The sequence below is a fragment of the Ctenopharyngodon idella genome, chromosome 4, assembly GCF_019924925.1.
Source record: "Ctenopharyngodon idella isolate HZGC_01 chromosome 4, HZGC01, whole genome shotgun sequence".
In the NCBI taxonomy this organism is placed as follows: Eukaryota; Metazoa; Chordata; class Actinopteri; order Cypriniformes; family Xenocyprididae; genus Ctenopharyngodon; species Ctenopharyngodon idella.
In genome coordinates this window covers 29,639,749-29,660,823 of record NC_067223.1, presented here as the reverse complement: position 1 = coordinate 29,660,823, position 21,075 = coordinate 29,639,749, and the positions used below count along the sequence as shown (strand labels likewise).

Here is a 21,075-nt window from a genome sequence, read left to right as displayed (position 1 = left end):
CCTGTGGTCCCAGGGCAAACTGCTCTCTCTCAGAGCACTCTATATCCCTGCCACCTGAATTTGGGAGCAGACATCCTGTCGAGGCAGGAGCTGAGGCCTGGGGAATGGAGACTCCACCCCTAGACGGTGGAATTAATGAGGCAGACATGGACCTGTTTGCGTCACAAGAAACAACTTATTGTCCACTCTGGTTGTCCCTCACGCATCCAGCTCCACTGGATGCCATGGTACAGACCGGGCCGAGGCTTCATCTGTACGCATTTCCCCCAAACGCTCTGCTCCTGGGAGTTCTGGAGGAGTTCACCAGGACGAGGAATGTCAGTTGGACCCATTTAACTGTCTACTGGTTTCAGTGCTGGAGATCCTTCAAGATCACTTTCTGCGAGTCCTTCCCCATCCACGGTTAAGGTTTATGTGGAGGCCATAGCTGCCTCCCACGCACCGTTGAGCGAGGGATCTTGGGGAGACACCATCTGGATTTGTGTCCTTTGTGGCATATTTCATCCTCCTCGTGTGTTGGTGGACCAGGAGAAGCTACATTTACTTGCCCTTTTAGGGATCTTGAGATGTTTGACTGTGGGACTGCTCAATGAGGACCATGCCTTTCGAGGTGTACGGTATGCTTTCACCTCTGCTAGTGAGAGCTTATTCCACCAGAATTATGGGAACTTCAAAAGCCTTGTTGTCGGGAGTTTCCCTCCAAGATGTTTGTGATGCAGCAGGTTGGTTGGCCCTGCACACATTTATAAGGTTTTTTAGCCTGGACCTGCAGGTCTCAGGTGCTTTCGTCCTGATTTGTGCCTAGACAGCTTCACACCAGGACAGACATTTGTCAGCATGGTGAAGTGGGTATTTCATTCCCCAAAGCATCAGAAAGGGAACGTCTCAGGTTACACATGTAATGATGGTTCCCTGAGAGGGGAACGAGACACTGTGTCCCCTTGCATGCCTTGGAGCGGCTTGATTCAGCCTATCAAAACCTTTATAGGTTGCCAGCTTACCTTTATAGTTTCCGCCTCACGCACAGGTCACAAGGTGATGCAGCACTAATCAAGATTGGACTAGTGTTTCAGACACAGTCGTGCTGGAGGCGTTCCCCAAAGTGTCAGCTGGGATGCAGCATCTCGTTCCCCTCTCAGGGAACCATGGTTACATGTGTAACCTGAGACAATATTTGTTCATCGTTGTTAATGGTAGTTGTGTACTTTGAATTTCTCTGTGTTCATTAAAATCTCCTCGTTTCTGTCTGTGTCACACATCTTCTTTGGACACCCTGACATTAACTGCTATTTGGATTTTTTTTTAAGAACAAAAAAGCTAAAATATGATTTCTATCAAAATTATTGATCTTTAAAATATGTAAGTTTAATATTTTATCCAATATATTTAGACACATATGAAGGGGACATTAAAATATACTGCATAATAGGAATGACTCAGCAAATATTGTTGTAAATAGCATCAGTCAAATCATCCATACACTCTGAGGATTGATATTACCCAAAATTATATTATGATTTTCATTGTTGACACGAAATCACCAGATTATTAAAAGAAAAGTTATCGGTTCGATCATCACTGCCAGCAGGAGGAACAAATCCGCTTGTATTTCACAATCAGAGATCTTTAACAGGATGTATTAGATAGCAGAAGTGCTAGAATGGTAAGAGCATGTTTATGGGTGTCTCAGATATAATGGCATGTCCATTCATTTTGAAATCTCTAAATCTCATAACATGAAAGAATCATTGATCAACTTATTAATTAGGAAAATGGTAACACTTTACAATAAGGTTCAATTGATTAACATTAGTTAATGCATTAGGTCTCATGAACTAACAAAGTAATAAATGCTGTAAAGGTATTGTTCATTAAGTTAATTTCTATACATCCTAATATATTTTTAATGTTTCAAGTTTTAGAAATTAACATTAGCTGAAAAAGAATTCACAATGAACAATGGTATATTATATTATACCTTAAAACTTAAAAAATCCAACATCAAATATTAACCAAGATTAATAATTGCAGTCTCCAAATTGTAATGTTGATATGCATTCTCTGTAAAGCTGCTTTGAAACGATATGTATTGTGAAAAGCGCTATACAAATAAATGTGAATTGAATTGAATTGAATAATAAATGCTGTAAGATAAAAGTTGACTTGACTTGAAGATTAATAGAAATTTAAATCATATTTGTCAATGTAGTTGAAAATGTAACTATAAAATAATAAATCAATTGTTATGAACTTTAAATGTAAATTTAAAAAAGCAGTTGTAAATAACCACTTACAATTCATTACAATTCATTTTGAAAATGTAGTTAAATGGAAAATATAAATATGATTACATGTTTAAAATGCATTTAAATGTAATTTAATTAGTTTAATTAATTTAAATATTTTTTAATTCATAATTTATGAATAATTGAATAATAGTTATTGATAAGTGATACTCTTAGTCTTACATAGCTGCCATGGTATAAATCCAAGAAACATTGTAATACCATGGTACTTTTTGTTATTGCTGTACAGAGCAACATATGCACTGCAAATTATGTGTCACTTTTCTGGGCTAAAAGTTTTTTTCGCCTTTACAAGCTAAATATAAAATCAATAAAAAATCTAATTAAAGTATTACAGAGTTAATGAAACATTCAAGGGGGAATTCACTAAGAATAAATTGTGCCCTATAATAATGTTGCTTATTTGCACACTCTTTCTGTGTTGTTTTAGCAAGGGAATTATGCAAAACGTGTAACGCCGCAACACATCTCAAAAATTTGTGCTGAATTCAGTTTGCATGCCAATTCCCCATCTTGCAGACCAGTTCTAGGTTGTGGAAGATGCAGATGACCACCACAATCTAGTATACAATTCTTGGCCTCTATAGAATCACTCCACCACTGCAATCCAGGCACTTAACTTGTCTCTATTAAATGCATAATGTATGCTCGTTTACACATCGTTTCTTGATATATGCTTGGTTATAACACTCTTCTCCATAAATTACTGCTTCCATGATCAACAGAAAATTTACACAGATATTTATTTAAAAAATAAAATAAATCATACGGTAACTTCATGCTATTTATGCTTTAAAAATAATGCTGTCTTTTCTGAATGAGGTGGAATCTAAAAGAAGTCTAATTTGCATAGAATAAAATGTGTTTGTGCTGAAAAGAATGAGTATTAAATTATTATTATTATCACATTGCATTTAGCTTCTGGTTAAAATGGATTGCAGGTGCTTAGTGAATAAAAAAATAAATAAAGTAAAATAATGCGCTTAAATAAATAAAGATTATGCGTTTTTTTGTGAATTCACCCCTCAGTCTCATTTCCTCCCAAATATAAATCAATTCATCATATGTGCCTCCAAATGTACATATATCTGTCAAACCTGGTATAGTTCATTTCAGAAAGAGAAAGAGACAACCAAAAACATCATGATATTAAAATTTTGTTTTAGCAACTTGATATTTTCACTTATTTAATTTATTCTTAAAATAGTTCATAATAAAAAATTATTTAATGTAAATGAATCTAAGACTTTCTGAACTGTCTCTGGAGGTGTCAAGACTTGGAGGTGAGCACTGTGCAAACAAACACAAGCACAAAAATCAATCTCAGAAAAGCCAAATACAAGAGCTTTTCTCTGAACCTTTACGATACAAAAGCTAAAAGTAGTTTCAATGTTTCCTTTTCTGCATTTAATCATTACTTTCCTTTGTGTTTTGTCCATTTTCTTCCTTTTACTTTAAGTTCTTGTAGTCCTGTTGTTGAGCCTGTAAAAGGAAAATTGCTACTTGAGTTTGAACTTGATAAGATTGGCCTGCGTTATGGAGCAGAGCATTACCCACATTCTACATCTGTCATTTCCACAACGTTATTCATGTTAAATAAGATTCTCTACAAAGGTACAACATATAAAACTGTTAAATATATAACTCGTAGGCCTTTCAAAATACATATAATGACATATCTCACTCCTGGTAATCAGAAAACCTTTTTTTTTTTTTTTAAATATTTTCTGACGATAAGCAATGGGGTACTCTTCCATTTAACTTTCTATGCTTAATGCAAACCGTCCAAAATGTTGCTACTGAAAAATGCTAATTAAATTTGTTGATGTGTTTATGTGTACAGTATCTATATCCTTGTTGTCCTTGGAATACAGTGCCTGGTTCAGTTCAAGGAAATGTCTGTAAAGTATTAAAGGTTCTCCTCAGATTGTGATAAATGGAAATGGTCGACCCAGTCGTTTCAATGTTCCATGTAAGCGTTTCCATTTGTAGGCCACTGCTGTATAGCAAAGTCTTTCTATATCTATATCTATCTCTCTCTCTCTACATTTAGGTTTATATATATTTTCTTTGCCAAAACTGTTTCTTTCAAGTCTTTCCCTCAGTTCGCGCTCACATAGTCAATGTTTTTTGTTTGTGTATTATTTTTCCTCTTTGGTCTGTAAAAAATGAGCGCCAAAAATGTACTCCAGCAGAAAGCTGTTTCACAGAGCAGTCAGGTTCACAGTCTCGGATTGGGTTGGAACCGCTGGTGGAGTCCCATAAAGCCTGTGTCCGGTTCAGTCTCAGACAGGGTTGGTGCCTCATTGTCCCGTGCTGCGCTCCTAAAGTCCTCAAGGCTCCTAATGTACCACCATCTGTGAGGCGCTTTGTGAACGTACAGTATGTTCTCCGTGGCACAAAGGGGTGCTGCCCATTTACATAGCAGAGACGCAGACAGGTAGGCTGAGGCAGGTGTTAAGCCGATGAGACATAGCAAGTATCTACAGCAGGTGGGCGAAGCTGCAAGAGGCCTCGTCTCGTAGCACTCCAGGAACCCCTCCCACTGTTAGGACACCTAGATCAACCAGAAACACACAGGAAGTCAAGATTAGTAATGCAATTCCAGGAACGTAGGGATGCTATGAAAAGTGGCACATCCAGACAAATCCAATAGTTCTGAGAACTGCAAAAGTAGGTGCTAGCCATAGCAGGATTACTTTTAATACACTGTCATGCTACCATTTGGTAGAGGCTTCTGTTTGTTCTTAAAATTGTTGTTTTATGCAGGCACATTTTTCTGTGCTTTTCAGATACTCCACACAAAAATGAAAATATTATTTACTCATCCTCATGCTGTCTCAGTTGTATATGACTTTCTTTTTTCTGTGGAACACAAAGGAAAAAAATAATCCATCTATCTATAGTCCATATAATGTAAGTGGATGGAACCCTCAAAGTTGACGCTTCATAACCGCACAAAACAAGCATGATGGTAATCCATATGACCCCAGTGTATGAACCAATGTCTTCTGAAGCAAAACGATAAGTGTAATAAACCATAGCTTCAGACAACTGTCATATGCATGTTAATGAGTTCATGCTTGATGTAAATCAGTACGATGTGAAGTGTAATGTAAGCGTGTTGTGAAATGAGCTTTATTTACGTCATGATTCACAATGTGCTGACATAGCGCTTCACTACACTCCCATGAACCTGCGTAAGACAGTGTCCCGGAAATTATGCTTTACAGTTTAAAAAAAATATATACATTAGTATTTGTCTTACACACACCTATTGTTTTGCTTCAAGACATTTATTCATCACCAACTAGGGTTGTATGGTTCACGCTGTGGTTTTTGAAGCATCAGCTTTGAGGGTTTTATCCACTTGGATTATATAGACTCACAAAGATGGATTCTTTTTTTTTCTTTTTAAATTGTTGTGCATTTTCACAGAAGAAAGAAAGTCATATATACTTTGGACCTCATGAGGTTGAGTAAATGATGAGAGAATTTTCATTTTTGTGTCGAGTATCCTGATTGAAATGCTAATTGAAAAGAAAGAAAGAAAGAAAAAAAAAAACTTAATCCAGGTGGTTTAGCTGGTTTCTCAGTCTGACCAAGCTAGTGTTTAGACAGTTTACTGGTCATCTGGCTGGTCTCTGGTCCAGTCTGATCAGATAACAGGTGCCCAACAGAGACACTTAAACCAGAGAACCAGTCAGACTGGGAGACCAGGTAACCAGCTGGTGTTTCTACAAAGTTATTTCCAAAAAAGAGGGAGGTGAATCTTAAACATTTTAGACAGGACAAGTGGCTATAGGCCTCTGGGTGCAAGTTCAGTTAATTTTAAGTCAAAGATATTACAATTCTGTTGTAATCAAGCTAATATTTGAAAACTGTTGCTTTCCTCAGCACCTGCCATAGAAAATGCTCAGAAATCTCAGCGCCATCTGCTAAATGGTCTTCTGCCAGGCTGAAAAAAGGCACCAAATGCTGCCAACATGGGCTGCTGCTTAATTTATAATAATGAACTCTTGACACTTGCATGGGGAGCAGATATTCATGGATTTAGCAGGTGCTGGATGAAACATTACCAACTCTGAATACGGAATATGGGGATGAAATAATCAAGATGAAAATGAACTCGGGAAAGTGATAAAATGACCCAAGAGTGTGGAGGCTAAAGACAAGAGCATGCTATTGCTAATACACTGTAGCAATTAAGACAGGCACAAAATCAAGCCGCTAACTCCTGCTTTAGAAACCCATTATGCTAGCAAAGTTTTAGCATTTGGCTTACACGTGAATGACCACAGAAGTTAACAAAGATTAACTAGTGACCATGCTTAGCAAGGCTTTAGAGCAGGTATGGGAAAACTCTGTTTTAGGGGGCCACTGTCCTGCAGAGTTTAGCTCTAACCCTTATAAAACTCTGGAACCTAAACTAAAGTGTGATCAAACTATTTACCACATATTTCCAAATATGTGATTTTTGGAAATCACATGTCTGAATGTCAAATGAAAATTATTTAAATATTCAATATGTTTTTACCCAGCCCTTTTTAGAAGCAGTGCTACCTTTATTTACAGCATCTATTGAGGATTCCACTTGGGTGTCCATGTGGTAAACAAGCTCTGAGCTGCATCTGGACCTTAAATGATATTTACCATATCTGAATTTGCAAAACTCTTCATACCATTCAAGTTTTAGAAAGGTTAAAGTCAGAACACACAAAACTGCTTAATATTATTCAGACAGAAAGTTTAGATGATTGGAAAGTGATAAATATTTGCTGAACCCAGCAGTATATATCAGAAGTAATAATGTTGGCGTAGTGTGAAGGGTTTGAGCATGCTAAACTCCCTCTGGCAGAATGTGCAGCTTTGCCCCTTGAGGGGAATTCATGCAGACGTTCAAAGCTACAACTGGATTTATCTTAATCATGCTTTTCATGTTGCATTTTCCCAATAAACATCTAGGGAATTGCAGTATCACAGCTCCATATGAAGAAATTAATCACATAAAATAGCTGAGGGATTGTGTAATACATAGTTTCATTAATAATTATATACAGACTGGTTCCCTATTGAGGAACCTACTGTACATGCCAGTTTTTAACTAGCATGTCTCACAGTCTGTTTTCAGAAGCTGCTGCATATGCTGGCTAATGTAACTTTGTAAAAAAAAAAAGTCTGGTTTTACTAACATCATTACCCAACAAGGTTGTTTAATTACTATGTTACAAAAACTGGTGGAAACAAGTTGATAATAGCGCTTTGGTACCCAAGAAAGTATTTTGCAAATATATATTTTTTAATGTTCTTATGTTCTACCCACTGTGTGAACCTATAGGAAAGAGAATATCATCACACATATCTCATTGATTATTTTTGAAAGTAATTATATCAAATTTAAAGGGTTAGTTCACCCAAAAATAAAAATTCTGTAATTAATTACTCACCCTCGTGCCGTTTTACACCCGTAAGACCTTCGCTGATCTTCGGAACACAAATTAAGATATTTTTGTTTAAATCCGATGGCTCCGTGAGGCCTACATAGGGAGCAATGACATTTCCTCTCTCAAGATCCATAAAGGTACTAAAAACATATTTAAATCAGTTCATGTCAGTACAGTGGTTCAATATTAATATTATAAACTGACGAGAATATTTTTGGTGCGCCAAAAAAAACAAAATAACGACCCTATTTAGTGATGGCCGATTTCAAAACACTGCTTCAGGAAGATTCGGAGCGTAATGAATCAGCGTGTCGAATCATGATTCGGATTGCGTGTCAAACCACCAAAACTGCTGAAATCACGTGACTTTGTTATTTTGTTTTTTTTGGTGCACCAAAAATATTCTCGTCGCTTTATAATATTAATACTGAACCACTGTACTCACATGAACTGATTTAAATATGTTTTTAGTACCTTTATGGATCTTGAGAGAGGAAATGTCATTGCTCCCTATGCAGGCCTCACGGAGCCATTGGATTTAAACAAAAATATCTCAATTTGCGTTCCGTAGATTAACGAAGGTCTTACGGGTCTGGAACAGCATTAGCGTGAGTAATAAATGGCAACATTTTCAGTTTTGGGTGAACTAACCCTTTAAATGGTCTTAATAGCAATATTTCATGGATAATATAATATTTCACTTCATAAAATCATCATATATTATTATATTACTATATAATAACATATTATGTCTTAATCATATTATTAAATGGAAACAAGTTTTCTGTTTCTCCTGAGAAATATATCTCCATATTTCTCCTGAGAAAAAACATTAATGCCACATGGTCTCTGCTTTTTGGTTTCAGAAGAGATCTCAACAATGTCAAACAAATACTCTAAGTCAAAAGTCTCAAACATTTCTCATCAATATACAGTATCTGAGCTATTCCCACCAGTTTCAAAGCTCTACTCTTACAATATGACAGCAGTTGTTAACATGATACAATGTGTAAACCTATTTGTGTATTTTTATTTTTCTAAATACATTTTACAGTTTTTCTCAGTAGCTTAGGTGCATTTCTCAGATCACAACTGAAATTCTCAAAACTACTTGTTCAACCTTCACATCATCTAGTCACTTGTGCAGATCATAAAATCATTTTCTCATTCTTTTGAACAATTAGCAAAGGCTTTGGTACATTCAGGCAATTGATTATGTACAACTGTCTGCTGTTTTTTTACATTATCAATTTCTTATGTCATGCCATATATTATATGGTTACCCGCTGAATAGCCTTACCCCTCAAAACATCTAGTCATTAAATTTTCTATACATTTCTATTAGATTTTTTTTTTTTTTTAATGTATCCTGAATTGATGAATTGCAGAGGTGAATTTTGAATTTCACTAATGAAGGGTAATGGAATGCATTAGATCAACCAGTTCTCTAAAATGGGTGCATATCATGAAGCTTCATTCGGAAAGCATATATAGACAGCTCAACACAGTTACAAATTCTGACAATGAAAGAACAACAAAGAAACAAACAGGCTCAACAGCTGGGACGAAGAAGAAGAGTAAGGATGTGTGGTGGAAGGGTACGGAGGCAAAACAGAGGAAGAGGTAGAAGAGGCCTAGATTGTGGAGATGTTTCTGATGAAATAAGGTCCACTATTGTGGACCATGTTCTCAGTCATGACCTTATGGCAGAGACGGGTTGAAAGGTATAGCCGAATGTTGGGAGAACAACCATGTCCTCAACACACACACACGTGCATATAAACAGTATGCATGTATGTGTGTGTGGCTATATATATATATATATATGAATCCTGTCCAGTCTCTTGCAATCAATATCCCACATAGAGTAATGTGTAAATTTGTACTGTTGAAATGTATATATGCCATACAAATGAAGTGCAGTCTTGTGCATTTTCAATCATCATCAAAATTGTAGCCATAGTTTAAATCTGAAAATACATTGTAATACTGACAAAATGACTAAGCATTTTGACTATCTTGTTTGTGAACAATGACACAAGGACTTGTCATTCTGATGGAACTGATGTGTTTATTGATGTTTGATCATTGATGTAAATACTTTTGAGAGATGAACTAAGGATTTTGAGCAAGTTACAGGCTTTTGCAGGTAATCCATCGTGTGGTGCTGTTTGTACGAACTGTTTTAAGAAATGCACTTACTGGTTTGCAAATTTTAAGGATGATTCAAGTAATGTACCAAAGCAACTGAGAAAAACAAACAAACAAACAAAAAAACTATATTTTTCTGGTCATGTTACATGTCTACATGTCAGGCCACATGAGGTGACCAGCTCCACTGAAAATAATAGTAATAATAATAATAATAACAAAAAACTTCTTGGTTTAAAAATAAGAGATTACCTTAATTCTTTATAAATATGCCGTTTTGTGTGGTGAAGGCTCAAAATAAGAGCCACTCAATTGTAGCATGTCTCTTAACAAATTTCTCAGGCTGGTACTTGGAAAAGACTCTTTTGGCAGCTGGAAATGGGAGGTTGGCAAAGTAACAAAGAAACCTTGTAATGGCTGCTTGGACTGTCTGGGTGAAATAGCCAGCTTGGGCAGTGACAGATACAGAAGAGTGGCACCAGCGCTACAGAAACCAACCGTTCAATTAAGTCATTTGACAAAATGCGATTTTCAGCAAATTCTTTTCAGATTTTTTTTTGGTGCTCATAAATACTGCATGGTGTTGAAACATGCCCCAGTCATAAATGGTGGTCAATGTTTCTCGCTCCGGGAAGGATTCAAAATGGAGGTACTTGGTCTCCAGTGCTAACTTGGCTCCTTCAGACAGAAGCTGGCAGTGGGTGCTAATGGTTTGCAGAGGCCGAGCGCTTGCTTGGAGGAGCAGCTGTCATCTCCATGGTGATGTTGTCCAAGCCCAGGCAGGGATGAGTCCTGTGGTGCCACGCTGGCGCATTGGGATCAATTACGCAGACCCCAACACCCACAGCAGCAATGCCTTGGCATGTGTCATCCGTGACCTCCCTGTGTTTTTTAGAACCCTCAGTCTATTCACTTTCCTTTTTCGCTTAATAAAAAAAGGTTGAAAATGTAGACATGTTCACACATACTTCAATGTTATTCGTTAATGGAATAGTTTATCTAAAAATGAGAAGTTGTTAACAAAAAGTCATTATGTACACTTCAACATTTTGTTCCTTACTTGTATGTTTTTTTTTTTTTTATGGAACACAAACGTAGAAATTATGAACAATATTAATATATCTCTTAGAACAAAAGTTCATGGGGACCACTGAACAACAGTTCATAGTAACCAAGTCTGTAAAGCTCCAAAAAGGAAATAAAATCAATATAGAAGTATCATGAAAGTTGTCCAACAACATCATCTTCTCCACCAAAGCTCTGAAATCAATTGCCATTGGTTCTTTTGAGTCCTATATGACAGCAATACAGGGTTTTGAAAGACACGAGGGAGAGTAAATGACAGAATTTCATTTTTGGTTGAATTATTCCTTTCACTCCCCGTTACCGACAAATCACTTCAAACCAAGGGACGCCCCTACATTTTTAAGCCAGGCATCACTGATGAGCAAACGTTTTCTCTGTTTGCATGTGAAAGATTGCTGATTACTGCAATCAGTAGTTCTCTCTCGTCTCAAACTCCACTGATACTACAGATTCAAGGACCCTTTTCTGTGGTTAAATACGACCCAATCAACCTAATAGCTAATAGAACAGTTGATGAAGAGCCCTCTCATTCTGATGGTATAATCAGAGAATTAAGGAGTAGTGTGGTGTAACCTTACAAAAGAGGAAACATAATGAGTTCAATTAACAAAATCCAGAAGACCACATTTTAGAGGATAAGGCTTTGTTATGCTGGAAATAGATAAAAAAAACAATTAGAACAATTTTTTCATTATTTCATTTCAAGATATGTACATATTCCCAAGACCAGAAATTCATGCTATTAAGTACAGAAATGCAGACACAACTGTTTAGAAATTGCATTAATAAATTGGGGGGTGGGGGCATTAAAGTTTAAAACCAATGTTGGGGGGTAAGTGTATTAAAGTTTAAAACCAATGTTCAACGGTGCGTATTTCAGTTTTTCCTCACTATTTTTAGTTTTGTTTCATTTTAGTTTTCATTTGAGTTTTAGTTTACAAGCTTGGCATGCTGACAGCTAACAGCTAAATTCATTCCCTTTAGAATCTCACCAACCATCTAGTCAGATGTTGTACAACTAGTCGACCATCCTGACCCATCTTAGTCTTTTCACATATTTCCTCTCATTTCGAAGAGCATATGTTGCTCAAAAATGACCGGAAATTACTTATATGCTAATGTGGGATCATTGTCTCTCTGTCGTTTTAAACCCTTCATCATTATATAATACTTCTGTTCACTCATCACCCTTCTTTGACTATTCAATTGTTCCTCTAACTAAACAGTGTGAGATGTCATCAGATAAGGTAAAGCTTCATCAGTGTTTGTCTAATGACATTGAGGCGCCCGCCGGAGATGACCGGCAATCCACAAGAGACGACTACTGCTCGTTTAATCTGTTGTTGAAACTGAGGTGTTGACAATCATATGAATCACTCAGGAGGGAAAGAAAAGAATGAGCAAATCACAAACATGATAGTGGTAATGACTGTTTATTCTAACAGGATGGGCCTACAGAGACTCTTGGGTTGATTAGTGATCATTCTCTTATTGAATAGCAGAAACTCATTTTGGCCCAGCCTACTGGAAATTATTTGATGAGTTCCTTTGTCTCTTGACAATGGCTGGTCAATTAAAATAGCCAATCAAAAAAACAAAATGCACAACATGACTGCCACACCACAGTTTAAGCATGTGCCACTCGCCAGACCACATCTCTGACATGTTTCGTGATCTAAACACTGAGTCACATCTCAAAGTTTTTTTTTAGCATTTCGCCCAATGAGCACCAATAGTTCTGTTCCATTCTTGCTCTCCATTTTTGAATGCAAGAGTGCATTTATAAGACCTTACCGAAATTCCTTCAGACTTACATTCTCTCCCGTTCCCTGGTGTCAGTGGATGAGTGATGCCTGGCAGTACCCTCACAGCATGGTACAAGGCCACTTTCAAAAACCTCCACACACTGTCTAATATCTACCCAACATAACTAATACAGCATATTATTATAATGCCCCAGTCTGAGATGATTTGTGTCAAAAATCACTGATTCACAAAAAACAAAAAAACAAATCAGCCATGCATTTTACATATACAGTATTTACAATGTAAACTTGCAATTCATTTTTCCAAATCATTTTGGAAGACTTTGTCCAATATAGCTCCACAACGGCCCGCCACACAATCTGAGCACTTCATGCATGTTGTGTTAGCTGTGTCAAGGTTAACTTACTTCACCCTGCTTTTCTCAATAATTGTCAAATGACTTTGATTCATATGATACGTAACCTGCATGCCATGTACTGCTTTACATTATTATTATTGATTTAAATTGTCAATGTGGATTTTAAGAGCGTTTTTTATAACATTACTCCAAAAACTTTGTGAGATGCTTCAAAAAAAAGTTTTGTGCTCACTGAGAAGAGCTTAATTTAATATTAAATTATGTTAACTAAAATTTTGGTTAGATCTAATAAAAAAGTACACTATTTATTATTTGGAATATAGTAATAATAATGTAGTGAAACCTACTACATTTAGTAATAAAATACAATCAGAGGAGAAAAAATATGAATAATATAACAAATCCACACAAATTGAAGACTTTAATAGCTAATGACAGCAGACAGGAGCTGAAGTGTTGTGTGCCCACCTTTTCATTTCCACCTATTTCTTCTACGTCTCGTCTACATACCTGCCATGATCACCCATCTGTTCACATAATTAGCCCAAAGCGTGATCTAATTACCATTGATAAACACATCCCAGAGTTCTTCTCGTCGAGAGCAGTCAGCTTAGAACTGCTCTACATGTCTTATGATAGAGTCTGAAGAGCTCTATAGGGACTTTACCAAGTGAAGCCCTGCTATGATACAGTTAAAGTCAACATGAACCAGCATTTGCTGCCCATTTTACTTCTGTAATATGACTAGTGCTGGGGATTTTGATTCATCCCAGTAAATCTTTTAAAACTGTTTACTAAAAAAAAAAAAATTTGTTCAATGACCCTTCCTGAAGGTTATATCACCATGCCAATAGTTAGGGACAAGTGAGCGTGTTATACTGTAGGTGAGTCATTGAATAATTCACTCAAATGATTTGATCAAAAAAAAAAAAAAAACTTTTGAATGTTGTGTTCAGGAGACAAAAATGTCTGATTATACTTTATTAAAAGTTCAAATCTACTAAGTGTCATGGTCATGGTCATGTTTAGTTTCATAGTCATCTTCTGTTTAGGTTCTAGGTAATGGTTTTCATCTAGGTGGTTTCATCTCATGGTTTTTTCTAGGTCATGGTTTATCACTGTCTTTACCTGAGTTCTCGTTCATTTGTTACCATGGTTTCTGATTAGCTGCACACCTGTTCCTTGTTTCTTTGATTGCTTGTCTCAGTGTATTTAAGCCCTCTGTTTCCTCAGTTCCACAGTGTTCTGCTTTTAAAGTAGATGTGAATGTTTAATGTTCTAGCTCTTTGTATTTGAAGGGTTAGTTCACCCCAAAATGAAAATTATGTCATTAATTACTCACCCTCATATTGTTCCAAACCTGTAAGACTTTCGTTCATCTTCAGAACACAAATGAAGATCTTTTTGATGACGTGTGCTCACGTTCGCTGATCAATGTTTACATGTGAGTAAAAGCCTAAATTAAATCTGTTCATTATAACAAGCGATCGATTCTCTTCAGAAAATTTGGACTAAACTGTTTGATTCATATGGATTAGTTTTCTGATCTCTTTATGAAGTTTTTGAAGCGTCCAAGTGGTAGATGCAAAGGCAGTCAATGGAAAGAAATCTGACAGCATTCTGCCATCAAAAATATCTTAATTTGTCTTCCGAAGAAGAACGAAAGTCTTACGGGTGTGAAATGACATGAGGGTGAGTAATTAATGACAGAATTTTCATTTTGGGGTGAACTAACCCTTTAAGTTTATTACATCTGTCATTCTGCATCATACATCACCACAAGCACCCATGATACTAAAGGCTGATTGATACTTGAAGCGTCCGCAAGTTTGCTTGGGTGTGTGCGACAAAAATGAACATCTGTACCCAGTTTGCATGTGTCTAAATTAATTGCTTACATTTACAAAATGAGTCTACTATAGCATAAATAAGTCCTTTTAATGAAAATAAAGGTCCATGTTTAATAAAAATGTTCATGAAATTAAATATGTTTAGTGAAATTAGAAAATATTTAAGAGATCATTGTTTAATTTAGTTGTATACATGTTCTCATATCCAAAATATATTTTAATATATATTCAAATATATGAATAAAGGGTGAATATGTCAATTTTTGCTGGACATAACTTTTAACCACTACTGTTATAGTAAGTCCAAAGGGCAGGACCAGGAGGATTTTTCTGAAGAACAGAGCTCAGTTTAACTGCTCAGAGCAAACAAGGGACTCATGAACAACCATCACAAAACAAAAAAAACAGTCGTAGATCATCCAGGTAACCACATACAGTATTAAGAATCAATGGTTCACAAACTTTTGAACGGGGTCATTTTAATAAATTCAGTTATTTTTTTGTCTTGTGAATTATATGTAAACATCTTTTATGTAAAATATCTTAATCAGGACAGTACTAAATAAAAAATAACATGCATTTTGTATTATCTCTTTTATTTTGTTAAAATTGTTCACATTTTCACAGATTCTGCAAGGGGTTCACAAACTTTCAAGTGGCACTGTATGTATATATATATATATATATATATATATATATATGGCAACACTTCACAATAAGGTTCATTAGTTAAACATTAGTTAATGTATTAACTAACATGAACTAACCATGAGCAATACATTTGTTACTGTATTTACTAATCTTTGTTAACGTTAGGTAATGAAAATACAGTTGTACATTGTTTGTTCATGTTAGTTCACAGTGCATTAACTAATGTTAACAAGATTTTAATAATGTATTAGTAAATGTTGAAATGAACATTAACAAAGATTAATAAATATATATATATATATATATATATATAGTTCACTGCGTAAACTGTGTACCAGACAGACAGGGTAGAGAAGAAATTGTTGAATAAAGTCATTATTTTTGTTTTGTTTTTGTCGCTTTATAACATTAAGGTTGAACCACTGTAGTCATGTTGACTTTTTTAACGATGTCTTTACTACTTTTCTGGACTTTGAATAATGGTAATTACGTTGCTTTCTATGGGGGATAAAAAAAAAAAATTGTGATCCGAAGATGGACAAAAGGTCTTAAAGGTTTAGAACGGCACGAGGGTTAGTACTTAATGACAGAAATATCATTTTTGGGTGCACTAACCCTTTAAGAACAGTGATTATGAGAACTCACCGTTGTAGTTTTCACTCTGCCGCTGGGCTGTGTACAAGTCCAGCCTGATTTATTTACTAACAGGTCACAGCCTTCATCCTCTAGACAGGGCACCATGTCACACCACTGCTTGGTCTTCACAATACGAGCTGTGGATTAAGACCAGAGAAAAGGATAAGATGATATGATCAGGAAGTCAAGCACAAACACAACAATAATACGCACCCTGCCAAAAGCTTCTGGACAATGTATGAATGTCTTTGCATTAGACGAAAAAATATGAAACCCAGTGTAATTTATTTGAAATACAGGCACATGTTTCAAGAAAACATACTTAACAAAACACTGTTTGTTAGGTTGGATCAAGATAATCAATAATATATAGTGATCATGAAATCAAAATAAATTTCGGCAGCCGCTGGACCCCCCTAGAGATATAAATGCCCCCACTTTATGTGCCCCGTTGCTGGCTCTGGGAACATATCAATAGTTAATGTCAAGTCAACTGACTTCATATATCTAAAAAAAAAAAAAATATCACAGTGATTTACTTACTGTAACACACTAAAATAGTGTTGTGTATGACATAAAATGATACATCACCCCATGGAAGCAGAAAAATAGTTTAATCCAAAAGGATGGTCATCAGTTTAAAGAAAGGTTTGTCACAGATTTCTCAAGTAGATGTATTTGAGGTTCATCACGGATGATCACTTTTATATAAAAGTAGGTCACTTTAACATACCTGCATTAGCATTAGCCCCTTGGGAGAGACAGTCACAGTTCCTGTTTCACAGGACAATACAATACAGAGCTGTCTCTTATTTTTATTTATTTATTTAGACATTACAGTCATATAGCCATTGCTTTAGAAATGTATATTTGAAACTTTTCATGGCCTTCAAAATGTATGTTATGTATGCAAATAGGTTTAAATAACTATATAATATAACAATGGCTATGTATCATATAATTTAGATCCAAAATTAAGCAAAACATGCAAAGTTACAGTTTCAGGAAATAACCTAATAAATAGTAGTTGCATATGAATAGTCATGTCTGATATTTTTTAGATCCTGAAATGAATACAAATTAATTAACAATATATAATAATTTTATATGCTGTAATTTCAGAAATATTATTTTCTTTTGAGTATTAGCAAAGTATTAGTTTGCATCTGGAAATCTTGACCTTCACTCAAAATACCTTGCTTGTACATATGCTCATTTCTTCCAGTGTGTAAAACCAAAAATTCTTTCTTCTTTTTTTTCTTTCTGCAGTGTTAAAAATGGAAGATAATTAATTCAGTCAAGATGTTTTCCTTTTGCCCATTTGATTGACAGTACATAATAACATTACATCAAGACAAAATGCAATTGCCCTCTACTACACATATCAACATCAGTTAACTTCATACAAATCAAAATGTCTGATCTATTTCCTGAAAAAAGAAATCACATCTGTCAAGGCAGCATAAACTGCTATTTTTCTGCTTTGTTTTACTATGTTTATTCTTATATATCTCTTGCCATCTCTGAGAGCAATATTTAGAGGCAGGAAGAGAATTAGAGTAATCAGAGTGCAGGATAATTACCTGCTGATTTACATTTTTGCCACTGAAGACTCTTTTGCAAATTTCAGATACCACAAGGAGACAAAAGGGGGCGCAATCAGGCCTAATTGTAGGTTTAATGGAGGAATTCAATGCGACAGTAATCAAGACAGCTGAGCAGCTTAAAACATTTGCTTCGGTGATGCTCAAATCTTGCTATGGATAGCAGAATTATCATTTTACACATCTGCATTAGCATACATTACACCAACTAGCAACCATACAGTACATTGGACTAACTAGAAACCAAAAATAGTAAACAAAAGCAATGGCCAATGCACATACAATGATTTAGAAATGCAGCATTAAGCAAAACATCCAAAATTTACATTTTGTTATCATTTACTCACCTTCATGAAGCCTGAATTTCTTTTTCTGAATTTTCACAAATCACAAAAGAAGAAACTTTGAATAATGCACTCTTTTCCATACAATTACAATAAATGTAGACTGGAGCTTTTGGAGCTTTACCTTTATCCCAAAATGCAATGTGCTCAAACCACCATGTCCAGTGTGATGAATGAACTGAAACAATCAGCTCTGGGTTTTAATCTTTTTCTCGAGGCATTATTTGATTTGATTGGACTATCAAAATTTGAAAGGTACTATAATCTATTCTATGGATTGACACACAGAAAATGTCCCAACTACAAGAGAGTTATTATTGGAATAGATTTTCTGTGAAATCATACCTGTATCTGTGACAGCCCTGGGCTTGTTAAACAGAAAAGAATAATTGAGAGTTAGATGCTATTTTTTAGCCAAATCAGAAGAATTTGAAATGCTCTTTGCCCTTTAGAGTATTTGGGTTTGCTGACATGTCTTTTGAGGGGCTGAGATTTTAGGTAACACTTTATTTTAACATGACATAGTTAGACTTTACACGTACTACTTACTATAGTAAAAACAGTAAATTATGCATAATTACAAGCAAACTAACCCTAAACCAGACCCTAACCCTAACCCTATAGTAAGTACATATAGTTAATTCATATCACTCAGTACATTGTTGACAACGTGATTCTAAAATAAAGTGTATCTGGATTTTGGAGGGGGTGGGGTTAAAATACAGTTGCAAGAATAACTTTGTGATCCCTTTAAAAATATCTAGATTTCTGCACTGATTGCTCATAAAATGTAATTTCTTCCTCCAAACTCCCAAGTCACAAATTGTGGTTCTCCAAAAGCTAATCGGAGTCAGTTAAGGAGATGAGATTGGAAGTATGGGCTGCACAGATACCCTGCCCTTAAGATCAAGGCATACAATGACAAATCTGCTCTTCTCAAGAAAGACTGGTTAGTGTGGACCATGCCACAAACCCAAAAGCAATCACATGACCTTAAAAAAACATTACAGAAATGCACAAAGCTGGAAAAGGCTATGAAAGAATTGCTAAAGGCCTGTTCATCAATCCACTCTAAAATTCCCATCTACAAATTTAATAAATTCAGTACTTTTGCTACTCCTCTAAGGACTTTTTGCAGACATCCTGCAAACATCACTCTAAGAACACAATGCACAATCTTGAAAGAGGTGAGAAAGAACCATAGGATGACAGCAAAAGACGTCCAGAAAACTCTACTGTTAAAGTCTTTATTGAACAAAAATGGCAGTAGGAAACCACGGCTGCCCAAAAATATTAAGGCATGTCTCAATATGGATGTTCAACAACACTTCTGGAAATCTTGTTTGGACAGTTGAGACAAAAGTTTAACTTTTTGACAAAATATGCACAACAATTTGTTCAAAGGAAAACGGGCACTGCACAACAACAACAAAACCTCTTCTCAACTGTGAAGCATGTAAGTAGCATCATGGTTTAGAGCTGCTTTGCTGCCTCAGGGTCTGGGCACTTCACATTGAATTCAAACGAGTATCAAAACATTTTACAGGAGAATATTAGGACAGCAGTTATGAGATTGGGTGATGCAACAAAACAATGACCCAAAGCACAGAAATAAATCAACTAAAGAATGTCTGAAAAAGAAGAAAAATGTGTTTTCTTGAATTCTGACCTGAAGCCTGTGCTAACAAGACAACATAGAAATATTGATAAACTGTAACAGATTTGTGGGGAGGGATGGTTCAAAATACAGAAAACATTTGGTGGATGTTTTGCTGCTAAAGGAGGATCTACAGGTTTCTAGGGTTAATGGATCACTTACTTTCTCCAACCTGCACTGTAAATGATTACTTAATGTATTTAATAAAAATGTGAAAAGTGTACTGTTTATGTGTTATTATAGTTACATCAGACTGTGTTTGTCTATAATCGTAAGTAAATTGAGATCAGACCGCATTTTATGAGTAATACAGAAATTCTGGTATTTTCAAAGGGTTCACAAACTACTGTATATGTTGCCGTACTGTGCGCTGGACTTCACCTTTTATTTTAATGTGACAAATTAACTACAACTGATGTTATCTATCATGCATATATCATGTAATATCTTTCGTTATTTGATCATGAATTAATACTGCTAAGTTCACACTTATACACAAGGTCTAAAAATAACTATTTATTTCCAAGATACAACAAGAGGTAATAACTGGACACTTAAATATAATTATGGAGCCCTGCACATAACGTGCAGTAAAAAAAACTAGTAGGCAAAATCGTGCACACGATTTACTAATTCGTTCCCTCGATTTACTAAGTCATGCACATGATTTATAAATCGAGGGAACGAAATAGTAAATCGTGCGCATGATTTAGCAAATCAAGGGAACAAAATAGTAAATCGTGCACATGACTTAGCAAATCGTGAGAACAAATTAGTAAATATTGCGCACGATTGACCTTTTTTCTTGCATGTTAGGTGTGGGGGCTATGTATGTAATATAGGTCATATGTCAAAAAAAACAAACAAACAAACAAAAATAAAAATACTGCTTATTGAAACTTTGTTGCATAATGCAAACAAGCATACTGCTATTTGAAACTTAATTGTTGCATAATGCAAATCTTCCACTTACTATTATTTTAAATAGTAGTAATAGTATTCTGTGCAGTATTTATTAGCTAGTAGTCCACCTTGTAGAACCTTAACTAACATAACATTGTATTAAATACAAAATAACTTCTTAGATGAAAACTGAACACCACTTGCTGAAATAAGCATGCAATATAACATTCTACTATTTAAGATGTGTATTGCCGCATAATGTGTACTATTTAAAACAAAACAAAACAAAAATCAGCAGGCAGCATATATTACACACTA

At 35.5% G+C, this 21,075-nt stretch overlaps 1 protein-coding gene across 2 annotated transcripts in view; it reads right to left on the bottom strand.

Moving 5' to 3' along the window:
* Positions 1 to 2,373: 2,373 nt before the first annotated feature.
* tafa5a (TAFA chemokine like family member 5a) overlaps positions 2,374 to 21,075 on the bottom strand; it is a 141,387-nt gene continuing 122,685 nt past the window's right edge. Inside the window, exons 3-4 of one of the 2 annotated variants that reach the window (XM_051890153.1) lie at positions 16,259 to 16,386; positions 2,374 to 4,863 (exon numbers count right to left, since the gene is read on the bottom strand). In XM_051890153.1, coding sequence (XP_051746113.1) covers positions 4,855 to 4,863; positions 16,259 to 16,386 — 137 coding nt within the window. In that variant the 3' untranslated portion in view covers positions 2,374 to 4,854. The remainder of the gene's footprint in view (positions 4,864 to 16,258; positions 16,387 to 21,075) is intronic. The other variant, XM_051890154.1, reaches the window with a different exon arrangement.